General features: G+C 39.3%; 2 protein-coding genes across 3 annotated transcripts in view; both read right to left on the minus strand.

Moving 5' to 3' along the window:
- Positions 1 to 7,302: 7,302 nt before the first annotated feature.
- LOC131223986 (patatin-like protein 2) lies at positions 7,303 to 15,297 on the minus strand. The gene is made up of 7 exons (XM_058219580.1): positions 15,178 to 15,297; positions 13,627 to 13,808; positions 11,493 to 11,679; positions 10,329 to 10,490; positions 9,384 to 9,686; positions 7,713 to 7,849; positions 7,303 to 7,480 (listed from the first exon to the last, which is right to left on the minus strand). Exons 1-7 carry the CDS (start codon positions 15,295 to 15,297, stop codon positions 7,381 to 7,383), a joined length of 1,191 nt encoding a protein of 396 aa, XP_058075563.1. The 3' UTR covers positions 7,303 to 7,380.
- A 3,914-nt stretch (positions 15,298 to 19,211) lies between these two features.
- LOC131235997 (methionine aminopeptidase 1D, chloroplastic/mitochondrial) overlaps positions 19,212 to 22,455 on the minus strand; it is a 50,038-nt gene continuing 46,794 nt past the window's right edge. For both annotated transcript variants that reach the window (XM_058233103.1, XM_058233097.1), the window contains 2 exons: positions 21,816 to 21,863; positions 19,212 to 19,579 (listed from right to left, as the gene is read on the minus strand). In XM_058233103.1, coding sequence (XP_058089086.1) covers positions 19,434 to 19,579; positions 21,816 to 21,863 — 194 coding nt within the window. In that variant the 3' untranslated portion in view covers positions 19,212 to 19,433. The remainder of the gene's footprint in view (positions 19,580 to 21,815; positions 21,864 to 22,455) is intronic.

Here is a 22,455-nt window from a genome sequence, read left to right on the forward strand (position 1 = left end):
ATTGTTCCTATTGAGTCAATCTTCTGGTTAAAAGCCAAAAAAAAAATGCCGGTCCTCTCATCTGGTGGGACACACACGTATGTTTAATGTGGACTATTGGCCAATTTCTTTTAACCGTCCATTTAATTTATATGGTTTTCCTCAACTGATGAGCATTGAGCAGACTGACCTCATTTTTAAGTATGGTTTTCATCGACTGACCTTATTCAATATGGATGCAGCGCACGTATGCCTAACTGGCACACGTGAGTGGCATGTACCAGAACATAACCTGACCAAGTACACTAAGCAATGCCCAATAGATCATTGTAACTCAAACAGTAATAAGAATGCCTTAAGAAATGAGAATTGGATACATTCAAATTGATGTTCTTCGCATGTATATCTTCATTGAAACATATGAAGAGCCCACTTCGAAGGATCATCACTGAGTTGAGGTCCAAAGTCAGAGCTTAGATACATGATTCAGTACTTATCCAACTGACTTGATCAAGGTCGGCCTATGAAGTAAGATCTCCGGAGAGAATTCCGCCCAAGAAAGGAAAGGACCCGCAAAACCATGTCCGAAGATCATGCTAGCCGAGATTTTCTTGGTGATATCTCCGGAGGTAGATTCCTATTCAAATACGAGCCTTTTAGCATATATAACATATCCTATCAAGATATAGAGACTCGACTAATTTCATCTATACGCTGTCTCAAAACCCATCTAAGCACAAAAACCCTAACTAGAGCTTTGTTTATGTTATAAGCCATTCACCTTACTTAGGCTTCAGAGGGTCCTCAGTCATAACTGATGCCCCGTATAGTCTTTAATTTACTCTTGATGCAGGTATTCGCACACATGTAAGCGTGGCCCAGCTTATCCAGATTCTAGTAACAACACTTACAAAATGACTAATATTAGTGGAAGGAGCCACAGATATAAAAAAAACTGGCACCGAGTAAACAATCCTAACCGTCCAATCAGATGACCCCAGTAAGAATTATACAGAAAACGAAGCAAGATCACCAAGTAGCCCATAATCTATGAAGATTAGCACCACAAGAGGATAAACACATAAGACCCACATCCTCCTCACCATAGAACTCTTGCAAACTTCCACCATGGTCCACCATCGTCTCTTCAGGCAACACAGGGCTCCGGCATAGTGGGCACGTGAGGGCCATGCCCCACTTGTAATCTAACCATCTGTCGAGGCAATCCTTGTGGAACATATGCTTGCATTGCAACTCCCTTATCTCTTCTCCTTGCTCCAATTCGCATATACATACTGCGCACTCCACGGATTCCAGCCTCAATCGGTTCTCGAATCGGATGACCGGATGTTTTTCATCGACGACCGATAGACACCGGCTCATCGCGGTTGCACGTGGGGAGCTCCTATTGAAACCAATACACCTAACAACGGCTCTGATCGTGTTGACTGCTTCAACAAAGATAAGGAAGAAGATGAAAATCGTTAGTGTATAAAGGTTACACAAGAAGTTTGAGAAGCGAGTAGACTCCATTTTACTTGAAGCTTTAAATGGTGGAAGATTCATGGAATTTCATGAGAATATATAAGCATTAAAGTCTACTGAGGGGGTATGTTAACGTGAGCACGTGGGTGGACGGAGTCCTTGCGGGATAGCTATCTTCATCGTTATCTTTTCATTTTTAGGTTATATACAATGTGCGTTTCTCAAGAACTCTGTCAGTTGTGCCAAGTCATAGATATCACATGTCGTATAGATGAACTATCATCTGAACCGTCCATATCATGGGGAGCATATCTAATGGAGGAGATAGCCCAAAGAGTATGCCGAGCAGAAGGTCTTCGCCCTCCATTTTCTCCAACTGAATTTGGGTAGACCATTTCCTTTTTTTGCAGCAGTTGGACTGCAATGGGATAGATCGGATGAACGGCGTCTATGATTTGAATGGTTTGAACCCTGGACTAGTATGCATGTGGATGAGTTGACAACCACAACTTGTGGCAAACGCACATTGATTTACAATAGTCGTTGGCGGAAGCTGGATCTGTGAGATCAGAAGTTACACGTGTCAACGAAGGCCTATACTCAAATTAAATTGAACATGGGTGACCCAATGACGAGATAGACAAATTAAGACTGACCCAATTATGAGATAGTCAAATTAAAACTGAATTCGTTGGCCTTTGCATCAATTCTCATGTCTATGAAGAGATTTTAGAAATGCAGGGTTTAGTTCGTTTCTTTTTGTCTTGGATTAAATACCTTTCTTTTAATGGTGACTGTAGGATTTAACAGATGAAAAGTTAAAAACCGAAGGCTAATGTTGATTTTATTAATTTGTATTTGAAGCTCATTACAATTAACAGATAAACAAAATAAGTAGATAAATAAATGAAACATAAATTCGACTAGAGTGTGACTAGAGTGTGATCTTCCAAGGACAATGACGGGCTGTAGATATTTATACTACTCTTAAGTATATGACAACAATGGCGCCGGATAGATCTAAGCTAACATAGACTTTAGATATTCTAACACAAGTAGTATTGTGTTGTGTAGATTGATTGTGCTTGATGTGGGCTCGAGCTCTTTATCACATGCTTCTTATATAAATTTGGGAGGAGGCAAACCCTTGCTAGTTCATTGTTGGTCCAAGATACATGATGGTCACAGTGCATAGATATTTTCTGATCATCTTAACTTGATCAAAAATATCTTTGCGGGTCATATTTTGAAATCGTTTTCAGACCTCATAGCCAGCGTGACTATAGAGATCCGTAGACTTTATGGGATCAATTTCGCTAAACCTTGCGGTGTATTTGATTTTCATCCACTCTAACAAGAATTTGCCATTTGAACTTTCATATTCGCCGTAAGAGTATCAATGATCTAAGATGATTTTTAATTTTGATAGGATCATGTGATATAGTCTTGCTAAGCATATTTGAATTTATGATAAGATCACTGTATCAACTAGTTTTTATAAACTTGTTGAGTATAGGTAGTTTCAACCACATGTAATACTTGTGTCAAGGCTTATTATTCATTGAAATCTATTTTATGAAAAGATGCAAATGGCTTTGTGCCATTGTGCTTTTGACAAGTGACTTCCACCAAAGAATGTGGGCAGGAGATATCTTTGGTACTTGAGTAAAATTTTGTTCATTAATATTAAGTGTGTAGCGACAACATGGGGCAGCATGTTAGTGATTTATGTGGCTACATCAGAACGGATGTAAACAATGATGGTTCAAGTTTTTGCTTTTGAAGTTGAATAAGAAGCGTTGAAAGTTTTCTTCCCTCCGTTCAAAATTCATCTACAGATGGAGATGAGGGTCACAGTCGATCATTCACCGTGATTTTTTTTTTTTTTACATGGTCTGAATAGAATAGATTTCATAACATGGACGGTTCTCATTATGGGGCCAGTTTGCATCTGAGCCCTAGTGAAACGACAATGGTCAACATGCCAAGTTCAACAGCAAGGGCTGCGACGATTGTTATCCACCAACGTGGTAGGGCCCAATAGACGGATGGTCCAGTTCATTCCTGGTGGGCCCGATCATGTACGGAAGAAGGGCAATGTACAATTAAATATCTTTTAAAAACGTAATATATAAGGACGCGGATTGCGTCCTACCCCTAATCCGTCCGGGCGGGCGGGGCTCTGTGGGGCCCACCGTGATGTAAGTGTTTTATCCACGCCGTTCATCGCTTTTCTCAGATCATTTTAATGTATGTATGTAAAATTGAAGCAGGTCCACAGCTCCAGTGGACCACACCGGAGGAAGCTGCAGTGATAATGACACCCACCGTTGAAACCTTTCTAAGGGCCACCGTGATGTTTTTTTTTTATCATCCAACCTATTAATAAGGTCATGTAGACGTGGATGAAGTGAAAAAACAAATATTAGCTTGATCCGAAACTTCTCCAGCTCCCAAGAAGTTTTTAATGGTGGACATTAAATCCCCACTTTGTGGTCCACTTAAGCCCTGTACCTTGCTCAGGTTTTGGCTCATACTTTAAAATGATCTGAGAAAAGTGATTAACAGCTTGGATAAAACACTTACATCACGGTGGACCCCACAGAGACCTGCCTGGACGGAGGGTAGGACGCAACCCGCGTCCAATATATAATGAACAAGTGGCCAAATTATTAAATCTACTTAACTGATTAAATAAAAGGATAAGAACAGACATACCCCCAAAAAAGAAAGGGACAAATACCAAATACCCCGCACGTGGGCCCCACAATGATGTTATCGTGCATCCACCCTGGTCGCTCCATCGTGAAATTGTGATGCCTCAAAAATCCGTATGTATCCAATTATCACGTGGACCACCACATGAATAGGAGACTTTTGGGTGATTGTCCAATATTCGTATCTGTAGTGTGGTCCACTGTTTTGTTATAATACGATCCAACCTGATCATCAAACGAGCAACACAATTATGATGATGGAATTTCCAAAACATCAGGCCAATGTTATTTTAAGGTGGGCCACACCAAAACAACAACAACAACGGAAGACCACCCGAAATTCTCGGTGGCTCACATGGATTAGTCTGAATTTTTAGGCATCACATTTTCGTTGTTAGGGGACTCTTCTAGACAGTTTGGATGCCACATATACACCTCAGCAAGGCCCACCTGGTTTTCTAGAAGGCTTATTTTCATAGAACTTGTAAAACACCCAAACTGTTTGGGCATATATGACATCCACTCCGTCCATCACAATCGCTCCACAATATTAGGCCCTATGGCTAAAAAATCAGCATTTAACATTGACGCAAGATGAACATGATGAGGTTGATAACTGTTTTTCTCAAGGATAACTACTCTAAATTTACGGAGCACTGGACTCCTTATAGAGATTTCTCGAATTCACGAGGAAAAGAAATAGAAATAATTTTAAAATATATGAAAGAAACTTGTTGTACGCTTGATAGCAGAAATAAATGAGTCTACCAAGACTAGGAAAAAGTTTAAGAATTAAATTATAACTAAAAATCTCTAAAATTCATAACTTATTATAAATAGTAAATTTCCTATTTATAGTAAGTGCTTAACCATATTATTCTTCTAATTTTTCTAAACACTTTTTATGTTGGGCGCAACTCCTAAAGCCTAACAGAAGAGTTATAATCAAAATTTTCTAAACACTTTTCATGTTAGGCACAACTCCAATCCTAACAGGAGAGTTAAAATCAAACTAAAACCTATTATTTATAGTAAAAACGAATTAAACATGGAATTCAACCATCAATATAGTAAAAACGAATTAAACACAGAATTGGACTGTCGATACGATGGAATCTCGCAAATTCGGCGTGGGCAACCCAGCATAGCCAGGTTGGCTGGCTAAAGTAGTTCGTCTTACCCCAAAATCATATGTGTTATGTCGAGTAACTCATTTCAATTTGCGAGATATGCCTAATTTTAGGGCCTTTTGATCTATCTTGGACATAAAAGCATCTATGACTCACTCCACATCAAGCACTCACTACAGTAATATTGGTCACCATGATGTATGTGTTTTACCCATGATATTCATCCATTTTGCCAACTCATCCCATGCATGAGTTCGAAAATGATACGGATACAAAACTCAAGTAAAGCACACCACTGAAAACAATGGGGATTGATTGCACCGTTGAAAACTTTTTTGACGTCATGGAAGTTTTTAATCAAGCTAATATTTGTGATTTCCTGCCAACCAGGAATGTGTGACCTGATGAACAGGTTGAATGTAAAATAAAACATCACAATGGGCCTTAGGAAGTTTTCAACCGTGGGCACTCAATCCCCATTATTTTCAGTGGTGTGGTCTACTTGAGCTTTAGATTTGCATCATGTTTTTGAGCTCATGCCTTAAAATGATGTGTGAAAAAGTATATATAAATTAGATAGATAAAACGCTTCTGTCATGGCGAGCCTCACAAGAGGAACATTCTTATGGTGATTGCTTCTTTTTTTTTTTCTTTTTTTTTTAAATCTCTGACAGCTGCGAACCATCAATTTAGTAAGCGGTGCAAGATTCACCTTTTTTTTGTTTTTTTTTTTCTCTGAAGTTTGGTGTCTCACCCATAGTGTAAGTGCCATACATGATGGTAAATCTAGACCGTCCAAATCATGGGCCCCATCATGAAGAGATCATACCTAGAAGATTGCACTGCTTGACCAATGATAGTGCCAACCACGAACCATCCTTTAGGTGGCTATCAAATGGATGGTTAGTCCAAATTCACGGAGCAAAATCTGATGGCTAAGATCATCTGGTCAGTTTCAATTTCAGGCTGTGATATGTAGATAGTATCTATTAGCAAATTGTATGTTAAATAGAGGGTGGATGAGAAACCACAAAATGAAAAATGGTGAAGTTCCAATGTAAGCATTGCTTTGGTTAACACCAATGATTCGATAGCCCGAAATTCTCTCAATTAGAGGTATTAAATCATTGGCCCAAGAATGGACGGACCAGAGGAAATATATGGCAAAACTATTGGATGGATAGGATTGTTCTTATCCTGTGAGCGTTCTTGTGTAGACGAATTATATGGTCCTCCTCGTCCGCGAATGTCCATTTTGCTGATTGATGATCCACAAGATGCGGTGTATGTCAGACCGTTGTTCGTTTATCAAGGCCATTTATCTGGTGGGCCTCTCTTTTGATAGATGACTCAGAAAAATCAGATTAGAAGGTTCCAACCTTTTTACTGTGGGATTTGTTTGTTTAATGTGAATCGGTATTGTGTTTCTGATTAACTGTCTAATCAATGGTGATTGATCCATCAATCCAGAAGCTTTTCAATTCATGCCCTATCCATTGCTAGGACTATCAAACCAACGGTTCAGATCATCAATCTGTGGTCCCACATGTACAGAATCCTGCCACTCAGCAAGCATCCGCTAATAAGTTTGGATCCAAATCAGCCTTACTTTTTGGACGGTCAACAATAATTCTTAGCAGCTATTACAAAACTGCCCATGAATTGATGCATGAAACCATTCGACCGATGCTATATTTTTTGCTATGGCCCATCCAAGATGCAGCCCACCGATTGGATGGCTGGATTGATCAGATTCCCTTTCCCGCTTCTTTTTTAAATCATCTAGTCGTCATTGTTAATAACGTCCCAATCCCTACCCCAAAACCCCCCCAAAATATGGTATCAGCATCTAGAAGCTTATAATATAGATCCAAACATTGGATGGTCCACCACTTTTTAATATTTTTATGAATTATTAAATACATGAATGTAGCTATACTAAATAAAAAAAATCCAAATCGTTACATGAACCACATGATAGCTACTTTACCTTGACAGAATGAATATTATAATGGGTCATGATAGATACATAGTACTGAAAGAATGAATTAGAAAGAAGGTTGACTGAACTACTCCAATGGATTTTTCGTCGGCTCATTTGTCTCATTTAATTTGGACGAGAAACTCCGTCGGCGAATTCTCCTTTCTTGTGACAACATTTTTGCAAATCTGCATTGAAAATATCCAAAACATGGTTAAAAATGGAGAGTTGCTGGCCATTCATCAGGTGGGCCTCATTGTTTACATGCCGGTCCATTCATCATGTGGACAGCATGTTAACATCATGTTTCTTTCCTGTACCATGCAGTGTCCTACTAGAAGAGTGGACCAGACGGATATCTGGGCCAGAAAGCCCACCTGGTTGAATGGCTTGGATGTTGCACGTGTTCTTGTCGGCTACCTGCTAAGGGCTTGCCCATTGGTTCCTCCATTTTTGGATGGTTTTTGGAGGAGTCCATGACCTATCTTCACTAGATTTTCCATGTTTGTTTCAGTAGCTATATCGAGCGAAGCGGCATCGCCTGTTAATTCATCATCCTGTTTAATCAACATCCAAGCATTAGCCATTGGAATGGGGCTAGCACAGTAACTGTGGCTTGTTGGGCCTTCATGTAAAGTCAGGTCCTGTCTTGGCCCATTTATTCAACGCATCTTTTTTGCAGATTCTTCGGGTAAGTTTCATCCACATCAATCTCTTCAAGGGGTCAGAAACCATTGGGTTACATGGGGCAACCTTTGTTTTCGGATCATGGTCCGAGCTTTATATATAGACAGGCTGGAAATGGTCCAGACCAGGCCCAAGCCCAATTGGCCTGTTTAGTTCAAATCCTAGCCCAAGTCATTTGTGTCCCTACATGTAATGAGTTCAAGGGGTCGTTTGCACCATGGATTTGAGGGGATTTGAAACTCCTGGCATGTTTAGCACCATAAAATAACTAGGGGTTTGAAATCCAAGGTAAATGTTTGGATTACATCTACAATCCTTTCAAGAGTTGCATTTGTAACATGTGTGTCACTAGGCTATTAATCTATTCGGCACATGACCCACTAATGATATCTCAAAACAATTAGATTATCAATTGCATCACTATAATTACTTTAATATGATGATCGGCTGTCTAAACATTGTCCATGTAAATAAGGGTTAAAAATTATTGGTTAATCACTCGGATGTGATCTTGTGCTTGTGGCCCATCCGAGACTTGGAATTTCATCATTTTGAGACAAAATATATATTTCATCAGGCTTATCATAACCATTGTGTCAAACATTCCACGCATGCACTATTTAGAGATATTAAAGTTGATTTAATAATTAAATTCAAACCCCAATAAATATACCATACTATGCATAGCTACTTTAAGGGGGATTCTTAATTCACATTCGATTCTTAATTTAGGACACAACAAGAGAATTTCAAATATATGGGATACCAAATCCACGCTCCCAAATCTAATGTGACTCAACTGATGCAGCGAGTCGGATGTGAGTCAACTGAGTCTACTCATAGTCTATTAGACCCAATGAGGGTCGATACCGTTATTCTCAAAACCCTGGGGGAGTCCGGCTGATACTTCCGAGTCAGGCCTAGTTGACCCGAGTGACTTCTCAAAAATCGTACTGTGTACTAGGTTTTTTTAATTATTGCGAGTGGGGCTATGGTTCAGCAATCCAAACCGTACATTATGGATCACCATGTGGATGAACCTACTCCACACAATTTTCAGATTGGAATATCCTAGCCACCAATATTGGAGATATTTTTTCGTAATGTACCTCTTCATAAAGAATTATATGATAAATGGCCCCATATTTGGAATATTTTGAGGCCTACTCCATCCAAGATGCGAGTCAACAGACCAATGGTTTGGATTCTGGAACCATGAGTCAACTCAGCCCAACTCAGCCGAGTCGCCCCCACTCATCCCAAACGGGCCCGTCCGAGTCACCGAGTCTTAAAACCATACTACATCTACAAGAGCTCAGGGACACACACAAGCATGTGGATATGCATGCGTGTGAGGATACATGTATGTATGTACAAATCCATAGAGTGTTAAAAATAACAGACCTGAATCCGAAGGTAATTACTTTGAGAACCAAGAACTTGTAGAGTAACAGAGATGTGGAAGTGGACCATGAAGTCACTAGCCCGAGTAAAAGTGTCCACCAAAGGAACGCCTCCGTTAGATCTCAGCCATCCAGGTAGGCCCCACTTAGCAGCATTGCTAGCATTGTATCTCTTGTCATTCTTCATGTTTCCAGACCCTAAGGAGATTATCAGGAATCTACCATAGTCCACGGGCTTCACCGGATAAAAATCCGGGTTTCTCTTAAACACCTCTCTTGTCACGTGACGCATTGCCAATAATGCCTGAAATCGAAACAATATCTCACGTATTTGGAATTGTATACAGCATTACAAATATCGCCGAGAAATACACTAAACATTATTTTTGTGAGATTTTCAAAATCACAGTAGATTTTAAAATATTTCAATTTTATGGGTAATTATTGCACTATTAACTTGAAAATTAGTAAAAAAAAAAAAAACTTACAATTTTGTTATTTAAATATTCATTTAAGTTTTAAATATTTCATTTGCAGTGAAATTTTACCAATAATATCGCGAGAAAATCCCCCGAGAAGTTGGCCAGAACGAGATTTGTCACTACCCACAGTCCGGGCCCTAGCCAGGCCGGGCCGCCCACTTTCATGCAAGATCTAGGTCTGCCCCATCATGCATGATAAATGACAATAATGCCCTTGAAAGATTAACTAGCTGGGCCATGGTGATGGGCTCGGAGACAGATCCTGAGTCCGGCCGTGGGCAGCCCTATCCGTAACCTTATAATTACTCCGTAAACGTCGCATGCATGCATGCATACATGCGCATGCAGAAATGAACGCGAGATGCATACATATGTATACGTCCATATACATACATCTACGTCCATATTCATGTGTCTTGAGCACAAACATGAATATGTATAGAACTGAAGATGAATCAACGGACCGGATTATTTGCAACCACCCCTCCGCCGATGAGGTTGAAACTTCTAACCCTCCCTTGAGAATCTTGAGTTTCGAAATAGTGTGCAGGAAGGTATGTTGGCACAGCAGACGTGGCAGTGCAGATATCTGCTAGCATTGCATCCTTGGACATGTCAATTTTCGCCTGAGAAGAGAAAAAGAAAAGAAGAAGAAAATGAAAATGTAAGGTAGGTATTTAGTCGTCCACTTTCAAAATATTGCACCAATTTATATGTTCTTCCGGTAAAAATACACTTGAATGTGGAAAATGAAACATATTAATTGCAATGAGACAATTCCAAAATCATTAGCATGGAATAAATCAACAAACATTGCTGAGTTTTCCACGAGAGAAATAAAGAAGCTGACTGTTTTCCATACACTTACTTAGCATGCATTAATCCTTGTGTTTTAAAACCCAGACTGGACCGTCCACTACATGAATGGTCCAGTCACTAAAAACCCATTTGGGCCAAAACCAAACTGTCTGGGCCAACTTGTCTAACCGTCCAGATCAAGTAGTTTGTACCATCTAACCATTCAGACAAATAGATGTGGCATGGGTACCAGTTGTAAGAAGCATGTGCAACCAAAAACTTTGCAAGCCCAGTTTGGTATGTATCCATCATTTGCATCAGCTCATATTAGGACGTGACCCTAAAATCAGACAAATTTAATATAATACTAAAGCATTCAATGTCAAAGGAAAATGTGACCATGAGATGCCAATCCATAAAACCTTAAAAGGGACCCACTATAATGCTTATATGCCATCCAACCCATTCATAAGGTAAGTGGAACCAGGGTGAAGGGTTGGATGGCATATAAGCATCATATGTAGTGGTTGAAAGTGAATGTACACATACATCAAAGTGGGCCTCACAGAACTTTTTGTTATAGGACTCCTTAAGAGTTTTAGGGGCACCCTACCTTACCAAGACCCATACCTAATTGTCCGACATCTTAGACTTATATATATATATATATATATATATATATATATATATATATATATATATATATATATATATATATATATATTCATTAAGATACACACACACACACACACACAATGTAACATCCTAGACATTTGCAATGAAAGTAAGAGGAGGCATAGACATCATAGACGGAAGTGAGTAATGATAACCTCAGATGTGGAAAAGATGGTGGGCTGAAGCAGCTTGATATCAAAGGCTGGAATAACAACGTCCGTTAATGCATCGCTGATCCTTGTGGGTCCCAACGTTTTGTGAATCAGCTTTCTCGCATGTTTCCCTATGTATCTGGGTCCCATTAGATCTTTCATAATCCTTACGGCTGAGCCGACAAGCCCTCTGAGAACACCACAAGTTTACGAGGGTCAGTGCTGAAAAAGGCTCAAGGGGTCTTTCGAGAGAATGAATCGCATACCTATGAGAACATATGATAATCACATCCCCTTTCTTAATTTCAATTTCTAATGGTTTAAAATGATTTTGCAAAAGAAATAATATTAATACAAAATATAAACTTGTTAGAAGCTTAATTAACAAGCTAATTATGTGGGGATTAACCAAGATCTCCACCATGAACAACTAGGATCGCAAGAAGGCCTCATGGTTAGGGGTGTATATCGGGGCCGAACCGAGTCAAGCTGGGCTCAGCCTGACCCGGCCCGGTCACCAGCCAAACCCAGCCCAAACTCGGCTCGGCTCAGTTAGCAATCGGGTGAGTTCGGGCCAGTTTCAGACCTTACAACAAGTTTATGGGAAGAGCCTTGGCAAGTTCAAATATTGGTTAAGGTAAGGATTTAGGAATATATATATATATATATATATATATATATATATATATATATATATATATATATATATATATATATATATGGCCAAGGCATATGATCACGTTGATTGAGATTTTCTTCTCTATATGCTTACCCATCCCGAACCGAACTAAGTTTCGAGTTGGGCCGAGTCGAGCGAGTTAACCGGGCTAGCCCAGTTCGTGTACACCTCTACTCATGGTCATTGATTCAACATGGCACACTACATGATTATACAAGTTTTATGTGTCATGATACACTACTCCCTAATGTATCTCACATGGGTTTGCATTAGGTAATTCTTGGAAAGTACGGTGAAATTATGGTGAACATGAGAAGAGGCATTACATGCACAATCTAAATTAGTGAAAATGAAAGCAACAGAAAATATGTTAATTAATTTAAAAAACTTAGTAATAAAGCTGCCACAAATGCAATGCATAACGGTATAGAAATAAGCATGAAGATGGAAAGAAATGTTATTGGAGATATTGATTCTCAACCATAAAAGATGAGGATATTATATTATATTTAGATTCGATGAATTAGGATTTCTAAAAGAGAATGATTTTTCTAGCGCGCATTTAAGTTTGAGGAGCGATGGAAAAGAATTATTTTAAACCAAAACCATACACATATATTTATATATCTCAATTGGTAAGAAATTTCAATTAGAGACAAATTCCAATATCCTTTATATTATGATGATAATGAGGTATATCGAATTACTCCACTTCCGCCTATAATAGAATTCAATTTATACCCTTTAATTAATTAGATCCAGTATGAAACTCATAGGACTCCTATCCATTGTATGGCAATGCATCAAACTCATGAGCAGATCAGAAACAGTAGTTTCCAATTTTCAAATATTGTTTGTTCTAGACTATTGATCTAATTATCACACTTAATTGAGCATGCTTGATTCCAAACGTACGCATGCAATCCCAATGCTTTGATTGTGATGCACATTTATTTAATTAATTTTAATTCAAATGAATTTTATTTTTATAAATCTAATATATTAAAACTTATTAAAAATACTAATATAATAATATTTGCTCATTAAAAATATCTATCGTTAGGTAAGGCTTGATATCGTCAACTCAGTTATCATAAAATAGTGAGATGGCGACACTCACTATTGAAACCTTTCTCGAGCTTACGGTAGTGTTTATATGCCATCCAACCCATTCATAAGATGAATCCCAAGAGGATAAATATCATCTGATCCATAACTTTAGTAGGGCCGCAAGAAGGTTCCAGTGGTGGGGATTCCCATTCACATTCTTTCCTTATGTGTAGCCCAATCGATTTTTAGATCCATCTGATTTTTGTTTCACCTACCATAGTCACACAAGCGGGCCCTACACTCAATCTACTTATGGCTGCTGTCTCAAGATTGAGAATTTCCAGAAATTGCATGCAATGGAAATTTGGGCATTTGAATAAATGATAATAAGAATGAACTAGTTTTCACCTGCGTTGGGGTAATATCTTAGGAGAGTTATCGATCAAGAAAGGTGCAATTTCTTTAGCTGCGTAAAGAGGGCGATGATCTTCATCTGGGGTCGTGAGCATGGCAGCTATGAAACCACCCGTGCTTGTCCCTGCGATCACATCAAAATAATCCGCTATCCTTGCATCCTCGCCGTCCAGTTCCTACAAAAGGCAAAAACACCATTACCCAAAATATATAAAGGTTTACACTCCTTGCACGTGTATCAATGCTAACATGCATACATTGTAATAGGATACGTGTGAGAAATTATCACCTTTTGCAGTTATACATGTGTAATTAATTTCTCACATACGTGGCTTATCCACTCATACAACTGTGTCCCTGTGAGTGGATCCGCCTGATTTTCATGTCAGGAGCCGCTGTATATGATCATTTATTAGACGTGCCTATATGTATAAGTATGTTTGGTTGTATGTATTTATCAAGATAGCTCTGCTAAACGCACACACGTGTGCAATAAAGCTTATGTACACGACACACATGTGCCAGAATGATACGTCCTGGATCCAATTAATCCATCCATCAAGTTGATCTCACGTTTTACATGTTGTCCTAAAAATAAATCTTATCCCCTCAGTGTGTGGACCCCAATATTAGAAACGGGTGGATGGGTTAGAAAACTCCAAAGTTTTTCATGGCCGTACATTTGTTTTGCACTATGGCCCACCTTTTTTTTTCTTTTTTACCCACACCCGTACCACGTAGGTGCTCGATCTCATGATCTTAGTATTAAAACAGGCATCTGTCTACTACTAGTCATGCAGTCAGACCCAATGCGGCACACCTGACCTGTGGATCAACATGTGGCATGTACATGAGCTTTATTCAAGTACATGAACTAAACAACCTACCTGACTAGTATATATGCTGTGTTTTGTGGAAGTATGCACATACTTACTGACCTATGTACGTGTATATGTGCACATTGTATGCGTATTATGTATATGTACGTATGTATTTATATGCAGGGAAAGGTTTTATCAGGTTGACCTTATGGGAATTCCCATGAGGTCGAGCTCTGTTAGCCCCAACTTGATGTGTGTTGGACATCCACACCATGCATTTGGTGGGTCCCCTCTAGCTTTGGGGATGCCCGAAAAATCATATGTATCCAAAACTTAGGGCCACACAATCTGAAATCATGTAAAAATTATACCTAAAACATCTAAAAGCACCTGGTGGGGCCCACTTGAATTTTGGAATGACCTGAAATTTGGTGTGACCCTCATCTAAGTGATGCACACACAATGGATGGGTTAAATGTCTGAAACAGATCTCAGTGGGCGCTATAAACAATCAGAAGATTTAAATGAGTGCGCATCCAATCTCAACTTTTGCCTATGGTGTGGCCTATTTAAGTCATGGATTGGCCTGATTTTTTGGCCCATGACCCACCGTGGAATGGTGCATCTAATTAATGGTGTGGATGTCCGAACACATAATAGTGAGGCCCACAGAGCTCGGCCTGATAGATCCTTTTCCTATGTAGCTAGGTATGGGCTTACGGACTTGAAGTTGAGACTCCAAGAAAGAAAGAAGGGTCGCGGGGATGATGCCTCTTATTCCTCCACCATCGATTGTAAGGACGGTGATTAGATATCCATCCGTTGATGTCGGGATTGCTACCATCTGGGTTTCTATGTACGAGAGAAAGAGAGAGAGGGATCTCTATGTACGAGAGAAAGAGAGAGAGATCGCCAGGTATGGTGTTCAAAAGCCATGTCTCATTTTATAGGGGCAAGCTATTGAAAATGTCTTCCTTTTCACAAACAAATGGATGTCAGTATCATGGGTCTCCATTTTGTATAGTGTGGCCCACGTTTTCGTAATCTGGACTGGTGATCTGATGGGGCACCAAACTATCCCAGATCAGAAGATCCTAAGCATTCAGTCTTTTGGCTTTTACAGTTTGAGCGTGGGCTGCTGGTGTATTTTCTTCTTAAACTTCTAATTTTATGCCACCAATCAGAAGCCACAGTCATCCTACCGAGGTAATTTTTTGAGCATAGGCAATCTATGGTGGGTCAGATCACATCAACCGTTTGGATCATAGAACAAAGGAAAGGGCCCCACTTGTATAAACTGAAAACCCGAGGACCCTCTACATGATCATCTTACGTCGAGGATCACACACTAACTCCCCATAACATACATGCATTTCCGAAACTCACACGAGTCTGAAGTGGCATTAAACAAACAAACTAAAAAAAAAAAGCCTGGCGGCGACAGGCAGCGGATTTGGTGCGTCCCTTGCCTCACCCAATACGGTGCGGTCCTGACTGAGCGGCCTAACTTGATGTATGTATTGTATATCCACGCCGTCCATATGTTTTTTCAGATCACATTAGGACATGATCCAAAAAATAATAATAATCCAAACCTTAAGTGGACCATGCTATAGGAAAATTTTATTATTGAACACCTACCATTAAAGACTTCCTAGGGTCCATCGTAAATTTTTGTTTTCCATCCAACTGGTTGATAAGGTCACACAAGTCTTTATGAAGTGTAAAAAAAAATATCATCTTTATCCAAAACTATCTTGGCCCGCAATAAGTTTTTAATTGTCAATCATCACTATTTCCTATGCTATGGTCCAAATGAGATTTGGATCCGCTTAATTTTTAGGCTCAAGACCTAAAATAATCCAAAAAAACGAATGGACCGCGTGGATATAGACCTAAAATAATAAAAAAAAACGAATGGACCGCGTGGATATAAAATTCATACATCAAGGTGGGCCACAATCAGCGCCGCACCTAATCCGCTCTCGGCTGCTGTGTCGCTTGGTTTCTCATGAAACAGTCAACCCCAAAATGATAATCCTCCACGAGCCATCCATACCAATAGCTATTTCCCGTCACGGAAACAAAGCGGCTGATGGAGTGTCTCATCGGAACTGCTAACGATAAATAAAAGATTCAGTGGGGTCAGGGGTGTGTATGGAAAACCTTCCATTCATCTAGTTGTACTTAGATTCGTTTGCATCCATGTCACCTATCTAGAGTGTCCATTAGGTCATGTACATTCTTCCTAAGCTGTCTTGAAAAATTCATGCTGATGGGATGACTCAAACCATCCAATCAACGGCATGCGGAAAATAGATGGACAAGAAAGTTAGGATAATGTAGGTTCGTTCATCGATGTTTATGACCGTCCGATTGATGTGGTTTTTGTTCAGTAGAAGAATATGAATGTAGTAGACCTAATGGACGGTCCAGATAGGTGATTTGGATGCCAACAAATCCAGATGCAACTATGTGCATGGAAAGATCGTAAACTTAGCCCAGTGGAACTTTCCTCAATATAGTAGTTATCAGACAGGCAATCATGCTATCTGATAAATGTATCTTAACCGTTGGATAGATGGTCGACTCCACCCTAACTGTTGGGTCTTCGTACCGGACCAGCGTACCCTTGCGTCTGAACGGCGGATTGCGTTGCATGTGCTCCAGGCACATAGATATACCTGTGCCCGAGGCTGCGTGGGACCCACAGAGATGTCTGTGAGAAATCCACTCCGTCCATCAGTTTTAAAAGGCCACAATAAGATAGGATTCTAAAAATCAGGCATATCCAAAACTAAGGGGTGCTATACCACATGAAACGTTGGGGATTGAACGCCTGGGGATGAGATAGATTTTGTATCAGGATGATATTTGTTCTTAAAGTTTATCTTAGTGGTAATAACCATATGAACGGTTTGGATGACATATAAACATCATAGTCAGCTCCAGTAATGTTTTAACAGTAAACGTTTCTGCTCCCACTGTTTCGTTTTAATGACTCACGTTAGTTTTGGATATTCCTATTTTTATAATCCTATCCTACTGTAGTATTTAAAAACAGATAGACTAAGTGGATTTATGCCCTAGTCACATGTATATCTAATGTGCCTTGGGCACATGCAATCAGCTCTCGGTTTTTTTCCGCTTCCACGTTGACTCGGTAGCATGAAGAGCATCATCGAATTTGACGGATTCGTGCGGAGATTCTCGAACACGTGTTTCATCCTCACACGAGAAAGAAACGTGTAAAGTTCTCCCGTGTCTCTCTTACGCCGAACAGTGTAAAGTTCTCCCCGTGTTTCTCTCTTATGCTGAACATCCGACGTCATGAATCTCGCGAAACGAGAAAATAATCATATCAAGCTTCCAATTAAAGAATTTTTTTCGTTTCGTATCGGATTGATCCGCGATACTTCGTCCGTCGATGCGGCACCAACGTCAGTAGTTAATGATGCATTATAGCATCGATAATTTCGTGGGATTGAATATCATACCAAGCCCAATATATCGTATCGTATTGGCAATGTATCTCGATAATTTTGTCCAGCCGTCTATTGCCTGTGGAACGAGCAACTAAATTTCCGTGTGCACCGTCACACGAACAGCGTCATTTGCGCAAGCATGTGAAAATGGGGCCAATGTTTAGTGATCCAGACCGTTAATCTGATGGGTCCCAGAGTGGATGGAGGATCCCCTAAAAATCTTCCAATTAGTCGGTATAGCCAGCACCTTCCAATCAGGAATAACAGCAATGGAGCGTTTCCTATTCTCATTGGGACCAACATATCAATGGTCTGGATTAACCAAGCAACGCCCTGACCGTGGATGGGCCGCCTGGAGTTGCGTGTCGTGGAAAAGTATCTCAGTTGTAGTATAAAACATATCATCACATTTCACGTTTTGGTTATGCAATAAAGAACTCAATGACGTGGCTCAAGAACTCAATCACGTGATTAACACCCTCTCTTTTACGATGGAATTAGATAGGCAGGTAAGAAACGTGCAGAGAGATCTGCAACGTCCATAGCAAAACCATTTGAATCCAATTTCCTCTCCTAAATTAGAGAATTGAATGTTGACCTCAATATCAACTTTGTTTTAACCATCAATCTTTTTTCCTCAAATTGAGCATTTGGATCGTCTCTATGGCTTGATCTTTGTACTAGGTCACATCTTTGGTGGGGCATGCCTGATGAGTGGCCCAAATCTCATGTATTATTGCCCTAATGGCTCGTTATCTTGCAATGGCCGATTGCTCGCCATGCTCTCAAGTGATAAGTACCTTTAAGTAAAAAAGTTACTAATAATTGATCTGAAACCAAACTTATCTCAAATAAGTTACTTATCTATTGTTGCAAGTAGAAAAGTAACTTATTTGGTGGTATCCAAATGGGCCCTATGGGGGCATTTGGATCATAAGTTACTTATGCCTCAAGTAGCTACTTATGAAGTTGAAGTGATTAAGTAACTTTAAATAAAAAAGCTACTTATAATTGATCATAAACCAAACTTACTTAGGGCCCATTTGGATACCAGCAAATAAGTTATTTTTTCTACTTACAGCAGTAGATTAGTAACTTATTTGAGATAAGTAAAGTTTGGTTTAAGATCAATTATAAGTAGCTTTTTTACTTAAAGTTACTTAATCACTTCAGTTTAATAAGTAGAAATCAAGATAAGCTACTCAATGCATAAGTAGCTTATCTTAAGTAACTTACAATCCAAATGCTCCATAAATGACTAACGTGCCATTGATTCAGTTACAACTTATGCATGTCGACTGTCATCTAACAAATCAATTATATTTGAACATGTCAACACCACTAATAAACCATGCCAATACAAGTAATTGCATTGAAAGAGAAGGAATTAGAATTTTACATTACAATGGTGCCTTTTATCAAAAGAATTGGCAAAAAGGAATGTGAATTGAACAGGGATAGTTGGTCGATGGCCATCTTCAGCAATTGCATGGTCTTAGCACTGGGTCAATATTTCAGCCCCATTTTCAGTAATTAGAATTGTATGCTCGAACTGGGCAGACAAGCTCCCGTCCTCAGTAACAGCCGTCCAATTATCAGACCAGATGATGGGAAGGATGCTTCCCATTGTCAGCATTGGCTCTGCAAAAACCAGTTAAACTTTGAACCATGAAGAAAATGCCAGCAAGGCTAGTTAATACCGTATAGACTGCAAATGTGAGACCAAGAACTGAGAATAGAGACAACATGTCATCCAATAGAGAACGAGAAAACTGGTTATGAGTAACCCAAGATCCATACAATTAATCATCATTAATTAGAAAATGGATAGACAACGATGCACTATATTGATCTACCACAAACACAGATTCCGTCGGAATGGATGGGTTTCCTTACCGGGCATGTGTGATGCAACAGGAATTTCTGGAACCAGAATATGTAATGGAGACTCGATCCACCACAGCGTTTGTAAAGAAAGCTTATTCTACAACTCTCTTTGTGGGGCCCACTGCGGGCTTTTACGGGATCCAACCTGTCTAGAGGGTTCACCCCACCATGAAAGTGGGATGCCCCAAAAAGAAGGCTGATCCAACAATCACTGAGGCAATCACATGAATTTGGTAGTTTATGGGCGGATGTCCATTGTTTTCTATGGTGTGGCCAACCAAATGATTGTATAGACCTGGATTTTTGGACATCTTATCATCATGGTGGGCTCACTTGATGCATGGGTTGGATGGCATATGCACAACACGATGACTTGGTCATTCAAGTGGTTTACATTTTCGCAGAAACGAGATGGGTTCGTGTGGTGTTGCACATTGCCGCATTGCAGCACAAGCACTCTCATCCCCAAAAGGCTTAGGCGGCATTTGGGTGCACAAGTGAATTGAATTGAAAATACTAAGTTTAACAAAGGGAAAGTGAAAACTAAAACTATTATATGTATTAGTGTTCAATATTCATAATGAAAAAGTAGCCCCCAATTTGAAGTTGTGTTACTTTCCAGCTTGACTTGAATTAACTTAGCAGCAATTTGGAGACAATACCAATATGAATGCTAAATATGATTTGGTTATCTCCACTAGACTTGGGGCTTGTTTGCATTATCAAAAATCCATCTAGGAAACACTATGGCTGTGTTGGGATGCAAAAGTGAATTGAGTTGAGAGGATTCAGTTTAATCAAGATCATCATCACCATCATCTACGCCTTATAACAATTAATTGGGGTCAGCTACATGAATCCTGTACCGCCATTCCACTCTATCAAGGGCATAGCTTCAATTAGACCATAGGTCGTTAAGTCTTTTTTACTACCTCCATCAACGTCCTTTTGGGCCCTCCCCTTGCCTTTTTAGTGCCTTCAACTTGCACCAACTCACTCCTAACTAGAGCAGTTCTTGGTCTCCATTGCACATGACCAAACCATCCAAGTCTACTTTCCTCATCTTATTACCTATTGGTGCTACTCCTAGGTTCCGTTAAATGCATTCATTTCTAATATATCCTTCCTCGACTTGCGACTCGTCCATTTCAACATCCTTATGTCAGCTAGACTCATCCTGTGAACATGTTGTTCCTTGATTGCCAAACATTTTGTCCCATAAAGTGTGGCTGGCCTTATAGCTATCTTATAAATTTCCCTTTCGGTTTGAGTGGTACATGATGATCACATAAAACTCCAAAGGCACATCTCCAATTCTTCCACACAGCTTGAATTATATGTGCAACATCCTTCTCAATCTCTCCACCCTCACGAATTATTGACCAAATGTATTGAAAGTGATCATTTTGGGAAACTTCATGGTTAGCAATCTTAACTAATTCCTCGTTTTCACTCCAATTACACTTCTTGGTCAATTTAATCAAAGATAAATTGGCAAATATTAATGATGTTTCCTAGCATCCGTTAATTGTTTTACCTTCCTTTCTAGTGCGACTTGTAAGTAATTCAAGTGCCACTGCAGCACGGTCTCTCAATATGAATGCTAAGAAGACTTAACTACAATTTGCATATTTCCACTTTATACAAACTAATTATTGCAATCCAATTCATCAGTGGATCCAAACACACCCTAAAAGTGTAAGTCAAAAGTTTACACTTCATAACTTCCTCAGTAACTTGTCCACAACTAGCTAACACATAATTCATATTCGATGGTTAAATAACTATCCCATAATTAACTCTGCTACCTAATTACTGATAGAACTGTCTGACATTTCCATGCCATTTTAAATCAGTATATAGATGCAGTAAAGGATAAGATGTGACATTTACCAAAATAGATCATCTTCAAACATGAGAGCTTTACAAAAGAAAGCAAAGATATTATAAAGGGTAAATCGGAAAAAATTCAGTTGTAGTAATGAATTACCAATTGTAAAGGTCTGACCCAGTAACATGCGTCCGCTATCATTGTTTCCTGCAAAAAGAACAAATGCAAGCTCAAAGGAAACTCAAGTTTCAGAGACAAATAGCAAGAGAAAGCTGATTCACAAACGACAACTTCTAAATGGTTAGAAGATTTAAACATTGCAAAGAATAAAATGTGCATAGTTCTTGAGTACAAGAAGAATGGAATGGATCAAAGGGAAATTAAAGTGGGTAACATGTCAAATAGGCAACATTCTTAGATTCTCATATCAAACATCCATTCTTTGAGAGAGTTCCCCACCAAGGTATTCCGTATCCGTTACGATATGCCCATAAAGGCCGATACGTATAGGTAACGGCCATGACTGCTATGCGATACGGGGTGAAAAGGGTCAGTTAGTTTTTTAAGACCGTATCAGCCGTTATGGTGGCCGTAAAGGCTGTTACGAGGCATAACAACTGTTACGGGAAAAACAATCAAAATTTTATTATTTAAAAAAAAAAAAATCATTTTTCTCCTCTTTTTCACTTTTCTCATTCCAAAAACTCTCATATATCATTTTACAACAGATTTCGACCACTCTTACTATAGATTTTAAGATTAAAACTGTGGATTGAAGTGATTTGAGCGAATAGAATCT

This window comes from Magnolia sinica, chromosome 2 (genome assembly GCF_029962835.1).
Source record: "Magnolia sinica isolate HGM2019 chromosome 2, MsV1, whole genome shotgun sequence".
Taxonomy (NCBI): Eukaryota; Viridiplantae; Streptophyta; class Magnoliopsida; order Magnoliales; family Magnoliaceae; genus Magnolia; species Magnolia sinica.

Coding starts and splice junctions, on each gene's coding strand:
- LOC131223986 (XM_058219580.1), bottom strand. CDS start 15,297: ATGGTAGCAATCCCGACATCAACGGATGGATATCTAATCACCGTCCTT. Junction 11,680..13,626: donor AAGATATTACCCCAACGCAG/GTGAAAACTAGT, acceptor TGGTGTTCTCAG/AGGGCTTGTCGGCTCAGCCG. Junction 10,491..11,492: donor CCATCTTTTCCACATCTGAG/GTTATCATTACT, acceptor TTCTCTTCTCAG/GCGAAAATTGACATGTCCAA.